Source organism: Quercus lobata, chromosome 12 (genome assembly GCF_001633185.2).
Source record: "Quercus lobata isolate SW786 chromosome 12, ValleyOak3.0 Primary Assembly, whole genome shotgun sequence".
Classification (NCBI taxonomy): domain Eukaryota; kingdom Viridiplantae; phylum Streptophyta; class Magnoliopsida; order Fagales; family Fagaceae; genus Quercus; species Quercus lobata.
Window position 1 is genome coordinate 17,757,928 of NC_044915.1, and position 27,058 is coordinate 17,784,985.

General features: G+C 36.8%; 2 protein-coding genes and 1 pseudogene across 2 annotated transcripts; all 3 read left to right on the forward strand.

Moving 5' to 3' along the window:
* Positions 1-1,868: 1,868 nt before the first annotated feature.
* On the forward strand, positions 1,869-2,546 carry LOC115970860 (dirigent protein 22-like). Its single transcript, XM_031090477.1, has one exon. The coding sequence runs from the start codon at positions 1,934-1,936 to the stop codon at positions 2,468-2,470; it is 537 nt and encodes a 178-aa protein (XP_030946337.1). The 5' UTR covers positions 1,869-1,933; the 3' UTR covers positions 2,471-2,546.
* A 9,949-nt stretch (positions 2,547-12,495) lies between these two features.
* Positions 12,496-13,631, forward strand: LOC115972517 (protein P21-like). The gene has a single exon (XM_031092830.1). It carries the CDS (start codon positions 12,544-12,546, stop codon positions 13,222-13,224), a length of 681 nt encoding a protein of 226 aa, XP_030948690.1. The 5' UTR covers positions 12,496-12,543; the 3' UTR covers positions 13,225-13,631.
* Positions 13,632-22,749: 9,118 nt separating this feature from the next.
* Positions 22,750-24,982, forward strand: LOC115972515 (annotated as a pseudogene).
* Positions 24,983-27,058: the final 2,076 nt, after the last annotated feature.

Consider the following 27,058-nt stretch of genomic DNA (forward strand, 5'->3'; position numbering starts at 1 on the left):
CCCAATAAAACAATGTTGAATAAATGAGATTAATTACCCACTATCTTTCTTAAATCTGCAACCTTTAAGAATTATTTATAGATATGATCCTAGAAGGATACAGAAAAAGCCTCCATTATAGGCGACCATGAGGCCGACCCCCAGTCCTTAAGCATATACACAACTAGTGGAGAAATTCTAAGACCACATCAAATGACACAACTTGCATCACAACTATCCACATGGTAGACTATGAATGGTAAAAAAAAAGTGATGAATTCATGTAAAAGTAATAAGCAGCCAATCACAATTTGACATGTAATCTGACACGGAAAATACTTATGACAAAAGTTATAGTAGTTTATATGGTACTAGAAAGTTTAGGCGTTAGTCTACACATTTTCTAGAATGAGTGTTGTATTAATGTCATAGACTTGTGAGTGGTAAAAGGTTTTAGTTATATTGTCTACTATAAAATTATAAATGAGAAAAATTATAAGATAATCAAATCGTTCTTGAAATATATATATATATATATATATATATATATAATATGGAATCTTAAGCTCTCTTTTTCCTTTTTCCTTTTTTTTTTTTTTGAGAATAATATTAAAATCTTAAGCTGGTATAAGTAGTGCTTTTGGTTATTTTCCTGGAAAGTGCCTAGGTAGGTGCATGCATGTTTTTTTTGGATAGACACAAAACTGTTATGGATTACGCATATGTGTCATATTTAAATAAATAAAATTTAAAAACATGTGGTGGGCATCAGTGTAGGCAGCTGCTGCTATAAGAGTAAACAACAAGTCAAAGTAGCTTATGTGGTCTCGAAAGAACTATGATCAACTTTCGAAGTTGTTGGGCGCCCGGCGGATGGGTAACTTTGGTTTGAGATCGATGAACTTTGGATTAAGCATTTAATTATACAGAACATGATGTGGATTTCAATAGTTTGCCACTATATTTTCCCTCAATTCTAAAATTCTATCGATCTTTATTTATTTATTTTTTAATCATGTTTTATTGTCGATGCCTGACATTCATTTCTACGATAATTTACATGTAACATTGAGTTGAACTTGAATAATGCAGGTTTTACTAGCAGAAACGCACAGATCAGCCAACCAACAGTATCGCACATAAGCTTTACATATATATATATATATATATATATATATATATATGACATGCAATATAACATGATTGAACTGAAAATAATGATGAAAAATGCTAGAGACAACTTATTACATAATCTTTGTCACGACTCACCAAAAAAGTAATAGACTCATATAGATTCATATTTTCACCGCTCATTGCTCATAACTCATTATGTGATGAGTTATAGCAAAAATTGTGTAATACACTGTGCTCTTAGAATTGCTTAACGATATTTGGCCAATAATTAACTGTGGACATATGAAATGATTCATCCCACCTACTAAGAAAATAAATTTTAATTCTAACTTGCTCTAACCTAGCTAGCTACCAAACTCATACAATATTTCAGTCATAAACTTCGAAATTATACCAACCCAGCACTAATATGGACAATCAATTAGTTACCAAGCCAGCGTGCGCACGTGACGTAGATATGCTTAACGATATTTGGCCAATAATTAACTATGGACATATGAAATGATTCATCCCACCTACTAAGAAAATAAATTTTAATTCTAACTTGCTCTAACCTAGCTAGCTACCAAACTCATACAATATTTCAGTCATAAACTTCCAAATTATACCAACCCAGCACTAATATGGACAATCAATCAGTTACCAAGCCAGCGTGCGCACGTGACGTAGATATACTCTCTCTCTCTCTCTCTCTCTAGCATTGTAAGTATATAGAAATAGAACCCCTTGCACCTTCACCATTCATCGCCACATCACACAAACAACTTCATTCACCCTCTAAGAGCTCAATTGCTTGCCATTTTAGTTAGCTCAATCCACAATGGCAACTAAAATTGTCATCTTGTCTTTCATGTTCCTCCTAGCTCTAGCCACATCCATTGAAGCTTCAAAGTACCAGTTCCAAAAGCTGAAAGAAACCAACATGGTGTTCTACATGCAAGATTGGGAGACGGGTGCCAATGTCACTGCCACCCCAATCGCTGGCATCCCCCACAAACGGTGGTTGATCCTTGGGTTCGGAACAATCTTTGCGACGGATGATAAGTTGGCAGTAGCTATTGAAAGGAACTCATCTGAGGTTGGAAGGGCTCATGGCATGTACGTGAACTCAGCATTGGATGGCTCTGATTTGCATTTATTGATGTCATTTGTGTTCTCCAACAAGGAGTACAATGGTAGCACCTTAGAAATACAAGGGGCAGACAGGATCTTTCAAAAGTATAGGGAGGTATCTGTGGTTTCAGGAACCGGGTTTTTCAGGTTGGCTCGTGGTTATGCTACTTTGGAGACTGTTTTTCTTGACATTCCCAATTCTAATGCAATCATCCGGTGGAATGTGACAGTTTTTCACTACTGAGTTGTTGGAAAATTAGTATGGAATAGACGTAAATTAGAAATGGTTAGATTGAGTTTGCATTTAAACCAAGGTAAATTAGAAGAATAAAATAGGATTTCTGATATGTGGTGTATAATAAGTAACCATGCATATTTACCATATAATAAATGTTTGTAATATTTTGTTTTGATGAGTGCCTTGGTGTTTAAGGAACAAAATTTTATTGTTGTCATATGGTACTTCATATACTTTCAATTGATGGTTTGGAATGAGCTTTGCACTTTCTCAATGGTAATGGAATGTACATGAGCATGGTTATTGCTTGATGTTAACTTGATCTAAATTTTTATTTAGACAAGAGAAATTAAATTTACTTTGCACTTTATTTTAAAAAAAGGTTGGGACTTTTGATTGTGCTTTGAAATAAATTGGTCTCCTTTATATGAAAAATTATGGGATTCCTAGCTTTGGGCATGATAAAAGATGAAGGTGAGTTTTGAAAATTCCAGGCCCGGTCAAAAACATTTGAAAGGAGGAAGTGGTGCTACTATATTGAAGTGGAGGGAGACCGTTAGGTCGCCCAAAAAAAAAAAAAAAAAAATGGTGGGCTCTTCTCTGTTAAGTAAAGTAAGTGGGCTTGGTTAAAATTGAACAAGCTCTTTTTTACTAACAAGTAACCCAACTAAGCTGAACCCAATAAGAATGGGCTTTAAAATTTCCAGTCCATTCTAAAGTAAAATAATAATAATAATAATCTTTTGGTGCTCAGACTTGACAATGTCTCTATCTACTTTTATGGTCCTTGACCTTCGAGTTTCTTTCGGGCTCTAGCTCTACTGCTCTACCTAATTTCCCACCTCACAAAATTCACGGTTTGCAGAGAGGGATTTTAGTTCTTTTCTTTTTGGATTTTATTAATTGTTTGAGCCTCATGATTGAGGACCTTGAGGTTGAAGGTGGTGCTGAGAAAGTTGGCTGTTTTGTTTTGTGAATCCAAGAGATATGGGTCCATCTTCGCTGCGAGGCTGTGGTGCGGGTTTTGGGTTTTGGATTTTTATCACACTCCAGGTTTTTTTTTTTTTTTTTTTTTTTTTCAAAAATATAGTAATTTCAAATTATAATGGATGTAAATTATTAAAATTTATCCAAAAATAAAAAAACCTCTAAGCACGCGCATGAGCGAATGCTCAGAGGCTAGTCTGTATATATTAAGAGGATTCAGAAGGTTAGCTATTGCTTTTTTTTTTTGGGTCAAAAATACCCCTAAATTAATTAACCAACAACTTAAAAATGGGGTTAAAATAGTAAATTGGCAAAAGAAAATTAGTTATTGCTTTTTTTTACTATCGAAAATACCCCTACCTAAAACTTAAAAATAGGCTTAAAATAGTAAATTGACAAAAATAATAAATTCTTATTGTTTCTAATAAACTCCTACTTTTACGTTGATTTAAATTCCTACTGTAGGGGCACATTTTCTCAGGCCAGGTCCAAGATGCTCGGAACCTTAGACCAGCGAGCCCAATATAATGAATTTGTAGAGAGTGGGCCAAAGAGTTGAGCTTAGGAGTGTGAACGACGACCATCAAGGTGTTCCTCATGGGCCGAGTTTAACAGAGAAAATTTGATCCTCGGCAAGATTCGATGAGTTTTTTCTGGTGCCTCTTGTATGTTGAGGATCCCCCCCCCTTTTGTTTCTCTTTACTCCCCTTTTTATAGTCGTTTTCCTCCCTAGGGTAGGTACTTGTTCCATCAGCCCCTACCTTCAGTTGTTGGGAGTGGTTGTAAGGACAGAGAAGTATGGCTGTGTCAGGCACAGGGCATTGAATGCAATAAAGACAGCCTTTCCTTAGACGCTTCCGTTCTCTCTGTTATCTCTCTCTACTTTAGTGCTTTCCCTGCCCTATGGAACGATCCGTAGTCTCGCTACCGGTGATTTGTTACCTCTTTTACCCTCGGCTATATCCATCCGAGGAAGATTTCCCTATGGCCAAGGAGGGGTTTTTCCATGGGCTGGGCCTCTGGCCCAGTATAAATATTGAAATGGGCCTATTAACCTTTTACCCCCCCCCCCACAATAGCCCCTCAAAATTCTGTTGTTCGGCTCCTCGGACGAATAGAGGGTTTTGACGACAATGGGCCTTTGTCGCAATTTCCAAAGTCTTGCCTTCCATTAATGCTAGAGTCTCTTCGCTTGCTCGAGGCGCGTTTCTGGCTATGAAACATTCTTTTAATCTATCCCAGCCACATCCCTGTCGTTTCGGTACACAAGGCATGCTTTTAATTAGGGCTCTTTTATGAGGTGGTATAAATTCAACGGCTGAAGATTACTTTGGAATTCGAGCGAGATTAATCTCGTTTGTAATTCCTTCCTGGAGTTTCGGAGCGAATTGATTGCTTCCAGATTCATCCCTTATATAAGATGCGCGGTGGGAGGTAGTCCATCTTTGTCTGCAGAGCCTTGAGTTTCTAGATTCCTAACTCCTCAAATGTTCCCAAAGTCCCTACTATGAGAGTGACTGGGATTTTGGGAGTGAGATGATCATGGTTAGGATGAGGATGAAGGAACAACTCCCTCTTCAGAAGCCTTGGGTATCTTCGAGGTTCAGAATGGCCCGGTCAGGACAAGGGAGACAAAGGCTCAAGGCCCTCCTTCTCCTGGACAATGCAAAGGAGGAGCCTCTTTTTGCTTCAGCCAAAATCCGAAGCAGGTGGATGTCGCATCAGATTTTTGGTGCGACTACACTGAGATTTCCCATCGCCGGTACCATTCGCTCTCGCGCGATTGTAGCTAATATGATACTTGCTCGACTGCCATCGGAGCTGGCACGGAGACTTAGCATCCCCGCTTCTTCCTCTCTTCCATCACTGGTGCCACTCGGGTGCCTCTGCTTCTTCTTCTCTTCCATCACTGACGTCATCTAGGCTTGCCTAGTTGTTGTTAAAGTAGAATTGAAGGGTCTATCATCCCCGTGTACTCTTATGTTATAGTTTAATTTAATTTAATTTAATTTTTTATTTATTTTTTCAGTTGGCTTCTGATTTCAAGCTTATCTAAGCTCTTTTATGTATATTGTACCATCTCTTTATCTAATAAAAGATGATCTTATCGCATTTTACATATCCTTTCTTTTTGCAATAATTACCGCGTGAACGGATGTACTGGTGTTTTTCTCTTGAATCATATTTAGAATCGATGACTTCAATGAAATAGTTATTGACCAAAATCGACAAGCACAACAGTGCTGACTTTAAATAAGTTAACCATATAAGACTAACCGGGATATCAGCCGCACGTTTCGTATTGCGAACAAAGTAACCGCCTAGGGATATGTAATCTGAAATAAACTGTCCGAGAGGGTCGCCCAGCATTAGGGTCCTTTCTCTAGTTTTTGATGATATTCGTAGCTTTAACTTGTTGTATATGGTCCGAGGACCGTGCCTTGGTTCTGTCTAGCACCTAGGCTTTGTTTTCAGAGTGTCTAATTTCTTCATAGGCTTGAGTCCGAGGATTATGCAAGGCCTTGGTTCTGTCTAGCACCTAGCCTTTGCTTCCAGAGTGTCTAGTTTTCCCATAGGCTTGAGTCCGATGACCATGCAAGACCTTGGTTCTGTCTAGCACCCAGCCTTTGCTTTCAGAGTGTCTAGTTTCCCTATAGGCTTGAGTCTGAGGACCATGCAAGGTCTTGGTTCTGTCTAGCACCTAGCCTTTACTTTCAGAGTGTCTAGTTTCCCCATAGGCTTGAGTCTGAGGACCAGGCAAGGTCTTGGTTCTATCTAGCACCTAGCCTTTAATTTCAGAGTGTCTAGTTTCCCCATAGGCTTGAGTCCGAGGACCATGCAAGGCCTTGGTTCTGTCTAGCACCTAGGCTTTGCTTTCAGAGTGTCTAGTTTCCCCATAGGCTTGAGTCCGAGGACTATGTAAGGCCTTGGTTCTATCTACCACCTAGCCTTTGCCTTCAGAGTGTCTAGTTTTCCCATATGCTTGAGTCCGAGGACCATGCAAGGCCTTGGTTCTATCTAGCACCTAGGCTTTGCTTTCAGAGTGTCTAGTTTCCCCATAGGCTTGAGTTCGAGGACTATGTAAGGCCTTGGTTCTGTCTACCACCTAGCCTTTGCCTTCAGAGTGTCTAGTTTTCCCATAAGCTTGAGTCCGAGGACCATGCAAGGCCTTGTTCTATCTAGCACTTAGCCTTTACTTTCAGAGTGTCTAGTTTTCCCATAGGCTTGAGTCCGAGGACCATGTAAGGCCTTGGTTTTGTCTAGCACTTAGCCTTTGGCCATTAACTTCTCTCTCCGTAGGGGATTCAACGGACTGGACTACTAAGCTCGCGAGAGTTAGCCCCTTGTCAGGTGCCTGGGGCAAATGTCTGACGTCAGAAGCCCCTAGGACCACGTTTCACTTAACAACCCTTCCCGCGTAATCAATACTTCGAAGTATGGGCCTGAGTGGAGGCTGAGTGACGACAACGACGATGTGTTTTAGGACACAAGGGAGGGGCTTTTGTGTAGCTTGTACCACCGCCACAACGGTCTTTCTGATGGACTCTTGGTGGCAGGAGCTCGACCCCGCCATGATTGGTCGTTGCATTTGCTAACACTCCAGCTCTTCCCACAGATGGCGCCAATTGCAGGGCCCATTTTCTCAAGCAAAGTCCAAGATGCTCGGAACCTTAGACCAATGAGCCCAATACAATGAATTTGTAGAAAGTGGGCCAAAGAGTTGGGCTTAGGTGTGTGAATGACAACCATCAAGGTGTTCCTCATGGGCTGAGTTTAACAGAGAAAATTTGGTCCTCGGCAAGATCCGAGGAGCTTTTTCTGGTGCCTCTTGTATGTTAGGGATCCCCTCCTTTCGTTTCTCTTTACTCCCCTTTTTATAGTCGTTTTCCTCCTCCTGACAGGGGTCCCTAAGGTAGGTACTTGTCCCATCAGCCCCTACCTTCAGTTGTTGGAAGTGGTTGTAAGGACAGAGAAGTATGGCTGTGTCAGGCGCAAGGCATTGAATGCAATAAAGGCAGCCTTCCCTTAGACGCTTCCGTTCTTTCTGTTATCTCTCTCTACTTTAGTGCTTTCTCTGCCCTATGGAACGATCCGTAGTCTCGCTACTGGTGATTTGTTACCTCTTTTACCCTCGGCTATATCCATCCGAGGAGGATTTCCTTATGGCCGAGGAGGGATTTTTCCATGGGTTGGGCCCCTGGCCCAGTATAAATATTGAAATGGGCCTATTAGCCTTTTACCCCCCACACCTACTTTTACTCACTAACTCCCTACATAATAGAATCACTTTTTTGTCAATTTTAAAACTCTTCCAATCTACAAAACTCATCCCACGTATTCATTTTTTTTAACCCAAAAAATAGAAGAGCCTCACGCACGTGCTCAGATGCTAGTATATTATAAAAGGATTCAGAAAATTAGTTATGTCTTCAAAAAATGTTAAAAATACCTCTAATCTAAATTAATAGTTCTTATTCTTAAAAAAATAAAAAATAGGGTTAAAATTGTAATTTAACAAAAGTAAAAAAAAAAAAAAAAAAAATACTACTAGATAAGTTTTTTCCTAAAAATTAGCATACTATATTTAACATATCTCACATTAGTTTGATACAGTTTTTTCCTTAAAACTAACACACATTAAAACCAGCAGATATACAGTTTTTTCTTAAATTTTAGTTTTATAAAAATTCATCTAACAATAAAATAAATTTAAATTGAAAAATTATATTAAACTCAAAAAAAAAAAAAAAAAAAAAAAAACCTCATCACACGTGCAGAGCGTGTGTGATGAGGCTAGTATTATTTAATGGGCTTTTCAGACTCTTACTTTTGTATATCTAAATTATCCTCAAATTTACATTGTTTATAAATTTTAAATAATAGGATTAGATATGTAAAATTATTAATTTTAAATAATTTAATTTTTTTTTTATCCATGTTTCTCCTTTTTTTCACGTTTCTCTGCCAAATTCAAACTTAAAATAAAACAACTTTATTATTTTTTGAGAAAATAAAACAACTCCTAAATTTAAAATGAATTATATATAAAAAAAAAAAAAAAAAAAACTCCTCCACGTATCTTTCAAATGTAAAAAAAAAAAAAAAAAAAAAAAAAAAAAAAAAAAAAAAAAAAATTCTAACAAATGGTTTTTTTTTTTTTTTTTTAAATAAAAAAATCTAGTTACAAAAGATTTTTTTTTTCTCTCTTGAACATATCGACTTCCACATTCCAACTAACTTTATACTCCCAATAACTTGTAGTTAGTTCCTTGTACATATCTCTCCATCCTTATCATATTTTCTATTTCTTCTTCAAATTCTAAAAAACAATTCCAATCCGACACATCTATTCCAGTGTTCTCACTAATTTCAATCATCCCAATAACAAACAATTACTACATTAGAGAAAGCAAATAAGCATATTTAAGATAAGCGAAAGCCTGGAATAACCTTCAAAAGAAGACAATCACTCAAAACTCAATCAAGAAGGGATGAACATACCACTTGTTTTTAATAAATTTCATTATTTTGTTTTCTCTTTCTGTTTCTTTTTGTCTCTCTTTCTCTAATTGTTCCAACCCAAAACTTTCATAAAAGTGGGTTCTGCATGTTTAAATCTCTCATATTATATATTTATTTTACATCTTAATGAAAAATTATGACATAAAACCCCCCCTCCAAAAAAAGCCTCATTGCACGTGCAAAGCGCATGTAATGAAGTTAGTTGTACTTATTTCTTGGAGGATAAATTTCAACTTTTTTATTTTGTTAAGAAGAATGGTAAATTTCAACTGAAAAATCCCAAATTTTAACTTTTGAAAAGTAACAAAAGAAAACCTTGGAGTTTAGATTGGGATAACAACACACACAAAAGAAAACCTTGGAGTTTAGATTGGGATAACAAGAGAGAGAGAGAGAGAGAGAGAGAGAGAGAGAGAGAGAGAGAGAGAGAGAGAGAGAGAGAGAGATTTATTAGTGTAAATTATACAATAGCTTCATAATAATAATAATAATAATAATAATAATAATAATAATAATAATAATAATAATAATAATAATAATAATAATAATAAGGCGTAAATACACTTTTGATCCCTACATTTTGAGCCATTTCTTGATTTGGTCCCTAAACTGATTTTGCTCCTAGGTCAGTCCCTAATCTTTTAAAATCGTTTTTAAAATGGTCCCTACCGTCATCCAAGTAACGAAACCCTATTTCGTGGTAGACAGAGTGTCCTGATTGTTGATATGGTGCTGACGTGACACTGACATGTCATTAAAATATTATTAAAAAAATTATTTGGCATTTTTAATGCCAGGTCAGCATTTTAAATTTTTACTTTCATATTATATTATTATTATTATTATTATTATTATTATTATTATTATTATGATTATTATTATTATTTTTTACTTTCATTGTTTTTTTCCGTAAGAACATACCAACCTGTTCTTCATGTACTTCCCAAATTCAAGATATAAACGCAGCAACCAATCCAATCTCTGGCAAACCCAAATCCAAATCTAATCTCCATCAAATCCAAAAAAAAAGAAAAGAAATAAAACCCAGAATCAAGAGCAAACCCAGAACAAGAGCAAACCCTAAATAGTGCAGTGAAACCAGAACTGTTTTTCATGTTCTATAGAAAAGAAGATGAAAACTTGCCCAGAAAATTAAAATAATCAATTTTTTTTCTTTTATTGATTTTCTTAGCAAATAATCAAACCCATGAACCCAGAAAAATCATCAACAACCCGAAACCAGAAAAATCATCAACAACCCGAAACTAGAAAAATCAAACCCATAAATCAAAAGTCGAGAGATTGCATGAACCCATGAACCCATGAATCAAACCCATGAACCCATGAATCAAAAGAGAGAGGAAGAGGGATTTGGGTTTAGAGAGAGAAAAAAAGTCAGAGATTGACAAAGAAAGAAGCAAAAGAACGATACAAACACAAACAACACAAACAAACAAAATTCGGAGATTGCATGCCATGCCCATGTTGCTGATCTCCTCTACCTCTTCTTCTTCTCTTTTCTTAGGCCGATCTCCTCTTCTAATTCTTCTGGGCTGATCTTCTTCCCTCTTCTTTTTCTCAGCCATGGTTTGGGATATTTTTCAACCAACCCAATCTGAGAGCAAGTCATCTCAGATTGAGAGAGATAGATACTAGAGAGACAAATGCCACACAAACACACAAACTAATTTGGGTTTTTTAGCACGATAAATACGCATCTCTGGCTGATGTTGTTTGGGATATTTATTAATTTATTTTTGTTTTGATTTTACTTTTTTGGTTTATCTTAAAAGAAGAAGAAAATGAATAGATACAAACACAAACACAAACACAAAAATGCCAACACAGAGCGTGAATAGTGTTAATCGCTCTAAATTTTTTTTTCCTCAATCTTTAAAACTGTAATTTTTTTTTTGAATTTTTTCAGTTTAAATTGAAATTTTTTTATCAGAAATTAAAAAAAAAATAAATAAAATGCTAACCTGGCATTGAAAAATACCAAATAATTTTTTTTAATAATATTTTAATGTCATGTCAATGCCACATCAGCACCATGTCAGCAACCAAGGCACTTCGTCTGTCATGTGATAGGGTTCCGTTATTTGGATGACGATAGGGACCATTTTAAAAATGATTTAAAAAAATCAGGAACTAACCTAAGAGTAAAATTAGTTTAGGGACCAAATTGAGAAATGACCCAAAATGTAGGGATCAAAAGTGTATTTACACCTAATAATAATAATAATAATAATACACCTTGCAAAATTCTATGGATTGTAAAAATGGTGATTGTCAACCTTGATATGCAAAGAGTCAAAGAGATAAGATTGATGCTGATGCTAAGAATTACTCATCTCCACGTCTCTAGACTTTTCCTCCCACTCCCACGTCTTCTCTTTTTGGGGTGAGGCGCGGGAGGGCTGGGGCGGCTGAGGATTTTTTTCTTTTTATGGTTGTCAATGTCGTCCATCCTCTTATAAGAAATGCTATTTTTTGTTTCCTAAAAGCCAAAATTTTCATTTCAGATAAAAGTTTATATATTATTGTAATTCATATATTTTTAATAAAAAAAAAACTATAATTAATATATATGTGATTTTTAGTTTTTATTTTAAAGAAGAAATATTGTTTACGTCTCCAAATTTTTTATTAATTTATTTTTTTATCCATAAACTTTAAAACATTTTTTTTTTCCTTAAACTATTAAAAATATATGTTGCACTTTCTATCCTTTTATCTACTTCCATCAAATTTTATCTTTTTTTTTTTTTTTTTTGAAACTAATTTTATCCTTCGTATCTGACGATATATGTGACAATATATATATATATATATATATATATATATATATATATAATGGAACAATATAATGTGTCCCATGCATGGTTTTGAACTAACAAATATAATTGACAAAGAAAATCCCAAGAATTTTTTTAAAAAAAATCTATAGTTATAATAAGTGAGCATGATTTAAATTTTAGATGTCTTTGCATTAAAAACATAAAAAAAAGTACTAATTAAACTACAAAATTGATTGTGGGACTCATATTGTTGGATTGTATAATAGTCATCCAAGTTCATATTTTTCCTTCTCAGCACATGGTCAGATAGTAGGCTAATTAATTTTTGAAAGCAACATAAGTTTAACAAGCAACAAAGTTTCTAACCATTTATATATATATATAAAAGTAAGACTTTTCCAATAGATTTCTTTAATTTGACCGGCAGATTGCATTTCTTATCTGCAAGACTGCAACCGACTTAAATATACCTCTCAGAGTTTAGAAGGCGTAACTGCAAACTAAACCTTTTTTTTAGCCATTGTGAATTGACTAAGCTTCATGTCACACAGTACTACTCAATCTTTAGAATAGTCTTCAAGTCAAGTCAAGCCAAGACAGTTCCAATTTTCTTACAAGAGTTTAATTAGACAATCACGCCGGTAATCAAGTTCTCCACACCAACCCCTAAAGGCCATATCCAATCCCAAACCCTATATAAACCCCTACCCTTCTCTTCATAATCATAATCTTAAACCACTATAGCATATATCTTTCTCACTTTCCAAAATGAGTCTCTTCAAAAACTTATCCATTTCCTTCTACTTTTTTGTCACTCTTTGTATTGTTTTCGCACATGCAGCCCGATTCGATATTACAAACAATTGCCCCTACGTAGTTTGGGCTGCAGCCGTGCCTGGTGGTGGCAGGCAGCTCAACCCACAAGAGTCTTGGCCCCTTGATGTCAACGCTGGCACAACCGGGGGCCGTGTTTGGGCTCGAACTGGGTGCAATTTTGATGGATCCGGGCATGGCAGTTGTCAGACTGGTGACTGTGGTGGACTTCTTCAATGCCAAGCCTATGGTACACCCCCAAACACTCTTGCTGAATTCGGTTTAAACAAATTCCAAAACTTGGATTTCATTGACATCTCTCTTGTTGATGGGTTTAATGTTCCTATGGATTTTAGTCCAACCTCTAATGGGTGCACCAGAGGAATAAGATGTACAGCTGATATCAATGGGCAGTGCCCAGCTGAATTGAAAACTTCTAGCGGGTACTGTAACAACCCTTGTACTGTTTTCAAAACCGATGAATATTGTTGCAATTCTGGGAGTTGTGGACCTACAACCTTTTCCAAATTTTTCAAGAATCTGTGCCCAGATGCTTACAGTTATCCTAAGGATGATGCAACAAGCACATTTACTTGCAATGGTGGGACTAACTATAAGGTTGTGTTTTGCCCTTGAAGCAGCTCTTTCCTCTGGTACAAGTATAATAGGCACAACACTAGTAGCTAGTATATACGTAATAAAAGCTTGAGGGCTTGTGAGCACATGCAGTATTGTGCACACCGTATGGGTTGCTATAAGGTAGTTAATATCTACCCTTGAAGCAGTTCTTTCTTCTGGTACAAGAGGCTTGGAACTATCAACCAATAGTATTAAATATTAATAACTGGGTTAATAAAAGCTTGAGGGCTTTTAAGCATATGCAGTACCATATATGTTGTATTTTACATATTCACGAGGTTGTAGCAAATTTTCTATATATATGGAAGATATGGCGATATCAACGCTTATAACCTCCATATTCCATACTTTTGTTCTATTGGTAAATCAATAATTTAATTTCAGCTTGACCTTGTAGTTCGCGTCCGTTGTTTGATTTACCACCATGTGTTTGCAACTCCCGTCTCAGTGCTATTCGTTGTTTGATTCTTTTCTTTTTTTTAGATGGGTTGTTTGACTATTTGGTTGACGGTACACCTTACATTGGGTGGAAATAAATGAACTTGAAACTTGTGTTGTGGACCACAAGTACACTTTACATAGGACCTAACCGATATAGACTTGACAAGCATCTTTCTAAATATACAAATCAGTTGCTTTCACATTATGAACATGTGATTGTATTCTAATGTGTTCAGTGTAATTGATACATTAGACATAATTTTAATTCATACTAGTTTATTGTTATCAAACTTCGCTTATGTTAAACTTAAGGCTAAATATTCCTTCATACCTTGATCATATTTATTATTTTACACATCTATTTATAATTGATAAGTATTTGCATTTTAATATATAAAATAGTGAAGGTGTGAGAATCAAAACCTAAAATTTAATACAAAAATTTTCACCTATTTTTTCATAATAGATGAGATATGCATATTGGAATTGGTAATACTACACTGATCATAACTTGTTGCCTTAACAAGTTGTGAAAAAAATTATATTTTTTATGTTTGCTCAAAATCAAAATCAAGTATCATCGTTAAAGCATTAAAAAAATTCCATTTGACTGTCATTAGAATCTATTTATGCTAAAATATCCAAATCTACCATTTGATTAATATGTTAATTCATCTTATATTGGTTCTTTTAGTTTCCACGGTAATTATGAAACAAGTTTTTTTTTTTTTTTTTTTTTTTTTTTAACATGAAACTTGGTTCATTGCATACAATTTGATAATTTAGACTTCAAAAAGGAGATTTTTAAGAGTTTTACGGCAGGGATAATAATTGATTAAGTTTATTATACGTAACGAAATATTGTGAGCATAAATTTGATTGAAGATGTGCTAAGTTCATTTATTTTTTTATTTAAAATGTTTATAACAATTTAGACGATGTTTATATACTCATTATAGTTTAGAAAGATGATCCGGCTTAAAAAAAAAAAAAAAAAAAAAAAAAAAAAAAAAAAAAAAAAAAAAAAAAAAAAAAAAAAAAAGGATGATAAGTTCCTTTTTAACAAATGAACTAATAATTTTTTTGAGAATCAAATGATCTTATATTTGATTATATAATGTGTGTTAAGTTTGAGTTTGACTTATGGTGTATTCTTCTCAACAAAAAGACTTGAATGGTGTATTATTAAACTGTTAATACAATAATTAGGCCCCCAAGTCAAAATTATTGGCCCCGCCCCCTACGGGCCGGTATATACACGGAGTCATTGGCTAGCAACAGTGACATAAATTTGCATGCAAGTAAAAATGTTAAATGTCCCTTTCTCCACCAGATGCCAAGAACCGAGGGCTTTTGGTGCTATGCTAAGAATTATTCTGTTTGATCCTCTTTGAGACTTTTCCCCCCGACGCCCATTAATTCTTTCTTTCTTACTTCCTAGATTATGTGATCCCTCTGTAATATCTTGACAGGTGGGTTTTGAGTTTTGACTTACGTCTTTTATGAATAGAACTTAGAACATAAAATGATGCAATCCCATTCTCATCATGTGTGCATGTGACATTCTTCCAATTTCATAACTTTATTCTCTTAATTTGCACGTTTTGATTAAAGTCTAGTCAATGTTAGAAAGCTTAGGAGGTAAGATTTACTATTTTTTCTTCATTATTCACAATCTATAACATCAAGTTGTGTTAAAAAAATTTGTGATACTAAATTTTCTCTAAGTTCAAGTGTTCTAAAAAAATTTTACTTTGATACATCAAAAAGTTATTTTATATATTATAATACACCATTTTATAATAAACAATATAACTTTTTTTTTTTGATGAACAATATATCACATATTCCATTCTTTTCTGCTCTATAAGAAGTCAAAAAGTGAGCTCTACCTTTTTATTTCACTTTCTCTCCCCCACTTTTCTCTCCAAATTGGGCGGATTGCAAAATGTGGGCCCAAAGGGAATTTTTTTCTATGCATTTCTTTGTCTTCTATCCTCCAAAGTTGTCCAAACCCAAGAAACCACTTCCCTTGCCTTTCCTTCCTTCCTCTTCCCCCATTTCCAAATGCAGTGTTAGTCTTTACCAAACATTTGCGTCAAAAACCAAGAAAAGCGAACGTCTGCCATTTTTGTTAAAAAGGCAAAACATTGCCTTTCATTCTCCCATTCTTTGCGAAACAGTCTAAAGAGAAGTAAAATAATAAAGTTGTCTCACATAAAGATAGATTTTTTTTTTTTTTTTGGGAATAATAATCACTGTTTTTCGTCTTCAAGGGATTGCTATTGCTAAGGGAACTGCCTAACTACTATTTCAGATAGAGATTATAAATCTAATGGCAATTTTAGATTATTTGGAGAATATTTTAGCTAATGCTTTTTAATTTTGGAGAGAGAGAGAGAGATATTTGAGTTTCTTCTATGTTTTAGTACTGCGTGTAGGGGACTTGATTAGTCTAAAATTCACATGCTTATGAAAAATTCTAATCATCTGAAAGAGAGAGTAAGACAAAATACACACCTATTAAGATAAAAATTGTCATGTAATGGTAAAATTTTGGAGCTTAATTAATACTCCTCTAAGATAATTATTGTCAAAAAATTTTACTCTAGTGCTTTTTTAATAAAAAAAATTACTATTGTATATGTTAGTATATAGCTTAGACTAGTTTAGCCCATTGGACTTAGCCCAGTATACTGTACTTGTAGTTTACTCCTTTTATTTGTACTGCACACATATTTAGCCTATATAAGGCTCTCTATTGTACATTATTATACACACATCAATATACAGACTATCCAGTCTTTCTCACACTTTATATTCTTAACATGGTATCAGAGCCAATCCTCTGACTTTCTGGTTCTTGTGGACATCTCCGGCGTTCTTCCGCTGCCCTCGCCTTCATCCAGTAGCCACTGTCAGAAGCAAGTCACCGCCGTCACGCCCACAGTCCCAACAACTCTCGGATCTCATTGTTCTGCTCATCCAATTGTCAAAGCAAAGGCATTGAGTGACAGAACATACAATCCCGAGCAAAACCCAACCAAGAACGGCTAGAAAACACTTCACACGCGCCGCTTGAAGTTTCTGCCTCACGAGCAAGCGCTCCACGCGCTGCCACGCGCCGTCACTCTCACTCACGCGCCACACGCGCCAGAACAGACGTCCTCCACGCGCCACACGCGCTCACATGCGCCCCACGCGCCAGCTTCGTTTCACGAACTACCACGTCAGCCCTAGTGTGACGACACCCTGCCACGTCAGCACACGTCATCCGTTGACTAGACCAGACCTGACCGTTGACTTTGACTTGATCGTTGACTTTGTCCGTTGACCGTTGACCAAGTCAAAATTTTTCAATAGGACCTGTCTTGCTCAGTTTTTCGCGTAGATTTTGATTTTGGGCTCCGTTTCTGCATTTGAGGTATCTAAATCTCACCTTTTGGTCATTTTCTTCATTATGGCTCAACAAAGTGAACAAGATATCATACGTCCTATTACTATCATGTTGGATGGTCCTACTAGCTATCATGCATGGTCTCAGAATATGACCGTCTTTCTCAAGGGTCGTAAACTGTGGAGATATGTGACCGGTTCAATTCCTAAGCCAGTACCAAACCCTAAGTCCAAAGCCATAGCTGCTGAAGAGTCTTCCAAGACTGCTGTTACAACAGATGATTATGAAGAACGTCTAGAAGAATGGGAGAGTATTCAGAGTAAGATCTTATCTTGGTTTATCAATACCTCTATTCCCTCCATTCATAATCTTTTTCCTCGTCTTGAAACTGCTGAGGCTGCTTGGAAATTTTTGGCCGATCGTTATAACTGCACTAATGATTCAAGCTTGGAGTTTCACATTGAATCCAAGCTTTATCAAATGCGCCAAGAGACAGGTCAGTCTATTTCTGATTTTTATTCTCAGACTTCTACTATGTGGGAACAACTCTCTGCTGCAGATCCTCCACTGGTGTGTTCTAAAGACATTGAGCTTTTTGTCAAATATCAGGATCCCCGTAGATTTATGCACTTCATGATGGGTTTACGTGAGGATTTTGAGCCTACTAAGGCTTCTCTACTTAGCCGGTCTCCTACTCCTTCTCTTGATGCTGCATTAAAGGAGCTCATTTCTGAGGAGAATCATCGGCCTACTTATCACATGACATCATCTGATCATATCTTGGCTACACCCTCACCACAGCCTGCCATTGTTGCATTCACTGCTCCTCCGCGAATAAACTCCAGGCGTCCCACCTCTCAGTCTTCCAAAGGTGCTCACTGCAAGTTTTTCCGTGCCAAAGGCCATGACATCTCTGTTTGTCGTAAGCTACAGAAATTTGTGCAAGAGCAAAATAAAGCTTCTCTTCCTCAGGCAGCTATTGTATGTCCTTCAGATCCATCGGTTCCTACAGGTCCATCTTTGGCTTCCTCACTTACTACGGCTGATATTGAGGCAGTTGTTCAACAGGTTTTATCCCGCACTTCCACTGCCCTTTCTGTCACCTTAGGTAAACAACCTTGGTTTTTTGATACTGCATGTTGTAACCATATGACTCCTGATGAATCCCAATTTTCTGATAAGGCACCTTTAGAACATCCAATCACCATTTACACTGCTGATGGAACACCTATGCCTGTTAGTCATAAAGGAACAATCTCTTTTCCTTGTTTATCCCTTAGTGACACTTTTCATATTCCAAAGTTATCCCTCAATTTGCTTTATGTTGGTCAACTTTGCGAATTAGGCGTAGATCTTCTATTTACTAATCATGGTGTGGATGTACAGGATCCCCGGACGGGTCAAGTGCTTGGGACAAGCCGTAAGGTTGGTCGCATGTTTGAGGCTCATGACTTGAAGATTCCTTCACAAGTTGTTTCTGCAGCTGCTACCACTGCCACCTCCTCACCTGATTTATGGCATGCTCATCTTGGTCATCTCTCCTTATCTCGTCTTCAATTGTTAGCTTCTCAAGGTCATTTAGGTTCAGTTCATTTTTCAAAATTTGATTGTACTTCCTGTCATTTTGGCAAACAAACAAAATTGCCATTTAATAAAAGTGACTCCTTTTCTTCTGCCCATTTTGATCTTATACATTCTGATATTTTGGGTCCTGCACCTGTTCCCACTGAGGGGGGATCTAAATATTTTGTCATATTTGTGGATGATTTTTCTCGGTATACTTGGATTTATTTGCTTCACGATAGGTCTGAACTTGTGTCTACTTACCAAACATTTCATAAAATGATTGAAACACAGTTCAATCGCACCGTTAAAGTCTTTCGATCAGATAATGCTCAAGAATATAATGATAAATCTTTCCTATCCTTTTTAGATAGACATGGTACTCTTCCTCAGTGGTCTTGTCCTTACACCTCTTAACAAAATGGTCGTGCAGAACGAAAATATCGTTACATTCTTGATGTTGTCCGCACCCTTCTCATTTCTGCCTCTCTTCCTGAGCGATTTTGGGGTGAGGCCGCACTCACTGCTGTGCACACTATTAATTGTATTCCTTCACCAACTACATACAACAAATCACCATTTGAGCTTCTCTATAGTCAAACTCCTGACTACTCCTCTCTTCGGGTTTTTGGTTGTGCTTGCTTTGTCTCTCTTCCTCCTCATGAACGAACAAAGCTCCAACCTCGTACTTGTCTCTGTTGTTTCCTTGGTTATGGTGTGTCTCAAAAAGGGTTTCGCTGCTATGATCCCATTTCTCATCGCCTTCGTGTCTCCCGTCATGTTGAGTTTTGGGAACATCGTCCTTTCACGAGTCTTCAGCAGTTTCCTACATCTTCTTCCTCAGAGTCTCCCATTTTTATTGATCTTTTCCTCCCTCTCTATCCTGAACTTATGGAGGATTCTTCAGCATCGACTGCCTCTCCAGATGACTCATCTTCGTTTTGTCTCCGGCATATGACCCGCCTGTCTTGGATCCTGTGGCACCACCCTCTCCTGAGTCTCCTATTGGTCCTGAACTTCGTCGTTCCACTCGGGTAAGCGTTCCTCCCCCTTATCTCACTGATTATCATTGCTCTTTTGCTCTTGCCACTCTCTATGAACCTTACACCTATCGTGAGGCTTATACTGACCCTCTTTGGCAGCAAGCTATGAATGAAGAACTAGATGCCCTTCATAAGAATCACACTTGGGATATCGTTGATTTGCCTCCTGGTCAGTCTGTAGTAGGTTGTAGGTGGGTTTACAAGATCAAGACCAAGGCTGATGGATCTGTTGAACGATACAAGACTCGCCTAGTTGCCAAAGGCTTTACTCAGGAGTATGGTATTGACTATGAGGAGACATTTGCTCCTGTTGCTCGTCTTACATCTGTTAGATGTCTCATTGCTGTGGTTGCTGTTCGCCGTTGGCCTCTTTATCAAATGGATGTGAAGAATGCTTTCCTCAATGGAGACCTCCATGAAGAAGTATACATGCAACCACCCCCTGGCTATCCACACTTAGGCAATCAAGTTTGCCGCCTTCGCCATGCTCTTTATGGCCTCAAGCAGGCTCCTCGAGCTTGGTTTGAAAAGTTTAGCTCAGCAGGGTTTCACTTCGAGTCCTCATGACACTGCTCTCTTTGTTCGAAGATCCTCTGCTGGTATCACTCTTATTCTTCTTTATGTTGATGATATGATTATTACTGGAGATGATTCTGCAGGTATCCGCTCTCTTCAGAACTTCCTTAGTCAGCATTTTGAGATGAAAGATCTGGGCACTCTCAGCTATTTTCTTGGGCTTGAGGTTACCTCATCCTCTGATGGATACTATCTTTCCCAGGCTAAATATGCTTCTGATCTTCTCTCTAAAGCCGGTGTCACTGATAACAAGACTGTTTCCACTCCTTTGGAATACAATGCAAAGCTCACACCCTTGGACGGTGAACCTATATCCGATGCTACTCGCTATCGTCAGTTGGTTGGCAGTTTGATTTATCTCACTATTACTCGTCCGAATATTTCACATGCCGTGGGTATGGTTAGTAAGTTCATGGATGCACCTCGTTCTGTCCACTATGCTGCTGTTCTTCGGATTCTCCGATATGTCAAAGGCACACTTTATCATGGTCTGCATTACTCCTCTCGATCTTCTCTCGAGCTTCATGCTTATTCAGATGCTGATTGGGCAGGTGATCCGACTGATCGATGCTCTATCATAGGTTTCTGTTTCCTGTTAGGTACTTCTCTAGTCTCGTGGCGCAGCAAGAAGCAGGATGTGGTTTCCCGTTCTAGTACTGAGGCTGAGTATCGTGCCCTTGCCGACACCACTTGTGAGCTTGTTTGGCTTCGCTGGCTCTTGACTGACATGGATGCTCCACAGCCCACTGCCACTCCTCTTTATTGTGACAATCGTAGTGCTATCTACATTGCTCATAATGATGTCTTCCATGAACGCACTAAGCATATTGAGATCGACTGCCACATCACTCGCCAGCATCTTAAGAAAGGAAATCTCAAGTTATTCTCCATCTCCTCTGCTAACCAGCCTGCTGATATCTTTACCAAGACTCACCCGCCTGGTCTTCTTCAAGATCTTATATCCAAACTCCAGTTGGCTTCCTCCTTGCCACCTCGAGTTTGAGGGGGGATGTTAGTGTATAGCTTAGACTAGTTTAGCCCATTGGGCTTAGCCCAGTATACTGTACTTGTAGTTTACTCATTTTTCTTGTACTGCACACATATCTAGCCTATATAAGGCTCTCTATTGTACATTATTATACACACATCAATATACAGACTATTCAGTCTTTCTCACACTTTATATTCTTAACAGTATAAGTACTGACTGAGATTTTTTTTTTTTTTTTTTTTTTTTTTTTTTTTTTTTTTTTTTTTTTTTTTTGAGGGTTAGGTAATGACCTAAGTTACCTAATGGTTGAGCCGAAAGGTTTACGGTGTTCACAACCATATGAAGGAAACTTATTCTGGAAATATTGGTTATAGATTAAAGGCATCTTTTACAAATAATATAATGAAGATTTATTACTATTATTATTATTTTTCTTGACACTAGGTGAGTGAAGAGAGATTTGAATTCAAAAGTTATCCGGTAGAAAGAACTAAATAATATATACATCTCTCTCTCTCTCTCTCTCTCTCTCTCTCTCTCTCTCTATATATATATATATATATATATATATATGGGTTGAGTTTAAGATAAGTAATGTTACACAATTCAATATTTTTAATTGGATGTGAGTTTTGACAAATTCACCTTTATATTATATTATTTTCGTATATTCTCCATATTTGAAAATTTTCAAAGTGATCAAAGGTTAATAGCTATATCATCAGTCAATTGTTTAAATTCAAGTTTTCATAACTTTAAATAATGCATAGAAGATGAGTTTATGAATTGAATAGTAAATAACATCTAACTGACATAAAAATTGGCGAGAGGGTTAAAAACATATAAAATATGTAATTCATCGGTGAGATTTTCAAAATATGAATTCTATAATAAGTTATTAGGTAGTATAATATTGCTTAGAGTTACACTAAGTGTAATTGAATCTCTCTCTCTCTCTCTCTCTCTCTCTCTCTCTCTCTCTCTCTCTCTCTCTCTCTCTCTCTCTCTCTCTCTCTCTATATATATATATATATATAGATATAAACAAAAAGAAAGGTGACAACGTTTCGGAATTGCAGTAAAGTTTGATAAGGTTAACCCCAACATGCAAAAAGTAAGACTTTTCCAATAGATTTCTATTGACCGGAAGATTGCATGTGATCTTATCTGCAAGACTGCAACTGACTTACATATACCTCTCCCTCTTAAGAGTTTAGGAGGTGTAACTGTAAACTAAACTATTTGTTTTAGCAAATGTGAACTAATTAAGCTTCATGTCACAGAGTACTACTAAATTTTTAGAATAGTCTTCAAGAGTGATCAAGTCAAGCCAAGATAATTTCAGTTCCAAACAACAAGAATTTAATTAGGCAATTAATCATGCCTGTAAATTCTCCACGCCAACCCCAACAGGTTATATCCAATCTCAAATCTTATATAAACCCCTACCCATCTCCTAATAATCATAACCTCAAACCACTATAGCATATATATCCCTCTCACTCTCCAAAATGAGCATCTTCAAAAACTTGTCCATTTCCTTCTTCTTGTTTGCCACTCTTTTCATTAATTTCGCTCATGCAGCCCGATTCAACATAGCAAACAATTGTCCCTATGTGGTTTGGGCTGCAGCCGTGCCTGGTGGTGATAGGTAACTCAACTTAAAAGAGTCTTGGCCCCTTGATATGAATGCCAGCACAACTGGGGCCGCGTTTGGGCTCGAACTGGGTGCATTTTTTAATGGATCCGGGCGTGGCAGTTGTCAAACTGGTGATTGTGGTGGGCTTCTTCAATGCCAAGCCTATGGTGCACCCCCAAACACCCTTGCCGAATTCACTTTAAACCAATATCTAAACCTGGATTTCTTTGACATCTCTCTTGTTGAAGGGTTTAATGTTCCTATGGATTTTAGCCCAACCTCTATGTAGAGAGGGAAAATTCCCGACCTATCACAAGCTAACACGTCACACTATTAAGTCCACAAAATACAGCCAATTACAAAATGCCACGTATTACTGATAGATTTTGCTATCACTACTTAGAAACCAATAGAAATTCGCCAAATATCATGCAAAAATCAATCACATCAGCGCGTGTAAGCGATGACATAAGCAGTCCAACATATGTAAATGATGACATATGCGATCCAACGCGTGTAAGCAATGATATAAACGGATCAATTAGGCTGTGACATGTGTCACCAATCAAACTAAGCCATGTGTTGCTCACCCACCCCTAAACTCCTATAAATAGAAGCCTTCCTAAGGCATTTAAAGAGGACCAAGCCATCTGGAGCACAAGCAGCATCAGAGAAGATTCAAAAGCACTTAGAAAAATAGAAGCTCTGCAGGAATCAAGCCTCAAAGCCTCAAGAACTTCAAACTCAAAATCGAAGAACATTCGAAGCAGAATCATCCAAACTATCTGCCTAGATCTTAAAGTTCATTGGAATCAAGTTCAAAAGTCTCCAGAAACCTCAATAAATCACAAATCAGCAAAGTTCTACGGATTCAAGCCTCCAAAGTCCCGAAGAACTTCTATTACAAACCTTCAAATACGGAGAACATTCGAAGAGGAATCATCCAAATCATATTCCTAGATCTCAAAGTTTACTGGAATCAAGCTCAAAACCCTCCAGAAACCTCAAACAACCATAAATTAGTGAAGCTCCATGGATTCAAGCCTCTAAAGCCCCGAAGAACTTCCACCACAAACCTTCGAAGATGAGGAGCACACGAAGAACATGAAGAACGTGAAGAACAAAGGATTTCTAGCAAGCTCATAGCTAGAAATTCATTGTAATTATGTTCCAAAGATCTTCGATCCATTCTTCAGCCAAATTGAAGTATATTGGGTGTTCGAATCAAAATCACATTACTACAAATCCAATCAATAAGTCTTTTAAGGAGATTGAATCAGAAATCACTTTTTTGTAATTTCAGAGAATTGTACCTCACAATCATCAATACAAAATTCGCATTTGTAAAACTATATTACTTGTTTGACTCATTTCGAACTGAGAAATTTAGTCGTCCACACTCTAATGGGTGCATCAAAGGAATAACATGTACAGCTGATATTAATGGACAGTGCCCAACTGAATTGAAAACTCCTAGCGGGTACTATAGCAACCAATGTATCGTTTTCAAAACAGATGAATATTGTTGCAATTCTGGAAATTGTGGGCCTACAACTTTTTCTGAATTTTTCAAAAATCTGTAACCAGATGCTTACAGTTACCCTAAGGATGATGCAACAAGCACATTTACGTGCAATGGTGGGACTAACTATAATGTTGTGTTCTGCCCTAAAAGCAGTTCTTTCCTTTGGTATAACAAGCACATCACTAGTAGCTAGTATGTAATAAAAGCTTGAGGGCTTGTGAACACATGTAGTATTGTGCACACTGTATTATAGGTAATAGGTTGCTATAAGTTTGTTAATATCTGCCTTTAAAAGCAGTTCTTTCTTCTGGTAAGAGGCATAGAACTATCCACCAGTAGTATTAATAACTGGGGTAATAATTTTGTAAGGTTGAATTTATTCAACCATCTTATTAGCTTTATTCCGTGCCAAATTTGCTTGTAATTCAGCATTTAGTAACCCTGTATTTAGGTGGGTTTGATGTAAGGGTAGTGAGTGAGATAGAGTGAAGTTTGCTCAAGAGTGTGCAAGAAAACAGAGTGTCGCGGCTGGGTCTCGCTGGTGACTCGCGGCTTCAAGCCGCCAGAAGCTGCACACGTGCCAATCATGCTGGAAGATGAACAGTCATGCTAGCTGGAGCACTACAGGACAAAACAGGACAACTGGCCATACGGTTATCTCGCGACTTAGTCAAGCCGCGAGGTCAAGCCGCGAGCCACCCCTGTTGTGTAAAAACCTGACGTTTCACATTCCTCTCCACTCCAGTATAAATACCCCTATTACCCACGATTGAAAGAGAGCTTCCAGAGAGAATTTTGAGAGAGAAACCCTAAAGAAAAACTAGATTGATTCACACACAATCTATACCTTAGAGACTCTTCAAATTCCTCAACTCTCTTCCTCTCCATTGTTAAATCCTTGAGAGGCATTATACCAAACCAGGTTCTCACCATCATCATTATTGTGAGACTGCTGTTTGGATTTCTGGGAAGCAGTTAGGAAGGAGCCAATCTACATTGGTTAATGCTACGGTCTAGTAGCGGAATCCGGAAAGCTAGAAAAGAAAAAGGTTCGGCGCAACCTCATTGGAGCAAGAAGCTTGGAGGGCTTAGGTGCACTGGGTAGATTAGGCTTGGAGGGTCTATTGCTGTCCTTGTATCCCAACTATATTTTCTAGTGGATTGATTACCGCTTGGAGGGCGGCGGAGAGGTTTTTCGCCGAGGGCTTCGGTTTCCTCTTCGATAACACATCGCGTGTTGTCTTTGTGTTTGCATTTTCCTTCCTCTCTATCTTTGCCTTTTTATTTATCTGCTGTGGATTTTAATCTGTTATGGCTTAGATAGTATTTAATCAATTTCGTATGATAGCATATGTTAAGTTTCCGCACACTAGTTGTTTGACATATTGCTTGAATTGATTAAGTTGTAATTTGGGGGTCTAAACGTTCAAAGGTGTTTTTGTACACGTTTTTGAACTTTCAAATTTAATAAAGCTTGAGGGCTTTTGAGAAGATGCAGTACCATGCACGTTTTATTTTTACATATTCACGTGAGGCTGTTGCAAAAATTCTACGATGGAAGATAGTAACGTATAACGTTTATAGCCATCTTTTTTTCCTTTTTGTAAATCAAGAAATTATTTTTCAGCTTAACCTCCTATTCCTAGGTGTTTGCAAGTAGCAACTCTCTACGTCGGTGCTATTTGATCATTGTTTGATTCTTTGGTTGGCGGTACATAACGTAACTATTGGGAATAGGAGGTAATAAATGAACATGAAACTTGTGTTGTGGACACACGTACGCCTTACGCAGGGGCTAACCGATATGGTCTTGACTAGCATCTTTCTTTCTATTGAGTATTCTTGAAATATCATTAATATGTACTCTCTCTTCTCACATAATTGTAGGTCCCACTAATTAAATTTATGGTGGGACTCACAATTCATATAAGAGAAAAGAATACGCATTTATGATACTTCCGAAATATTTAATAATTTTCCCTTTCTAAATATATGAATCATAGTTGCTTTCAACTATTGGTATCAAACTTTTCTTGTGTTAAATTTAAGGTTAAATATTCTTTCACATTTTGTTCACCTCCATCATTTCACACATATAATTATAATTGATGCATACATATTTACATTTTAATACATATTGCACTAATCATAATTTGTTACCTTAATAAGTTGTAAAAAAATTATATCTTTTGACATTTGCTCTAAATCATATAGCATCATTGAAGCATTAAAAAAATTCCATTTGACCGTCATTGGTACTTATTGCATAATGAACTTGATATGCTAAAGTATCCAAAATTTTAGAATATATGACAATATCTGAACTATATATGTAAGGGATTAGAAATTTCATTAGAAATAAAAATCTATTCATTTGATTAATATGTTAATTCATCTTAATTATATTGGTTCTTTTAGTTTCCATGGTAATTATGAAATGTGTTTTTTTAAACATGAAACTTGGCTCTTTGCATACAATTTGATAATTTAAACATCAAAAGAGACTCTTAAGAGTTTCACCATGAAGATAATATTTGATTAAGTTTATTCTATATATATTTGATTAAGTTTATTCCATATATATATTTGATTAAGTTTATTCGATACGCATGGGGGAAGGTAACCCCGGGCTTCATTGCAATAGGTCCGATCTCTA

Excerpts from the sequence above, each read along its gene's own strand:
- LOC115970860 (XM_031090477.1), top strand. The coding sequence starts at position 1,934 with ATGGCAACTAAAATTGTCATCTTGTCTTTCATGTTCCTCCTAGCTCTA.
- LOC115972517 (XM_031092830.1), top strand. The coding sequence starts at position 12,544 with ATGAGTCTCTTCAAAAACTTATCCATTTCCTTCTACTTTTTTGTCACT.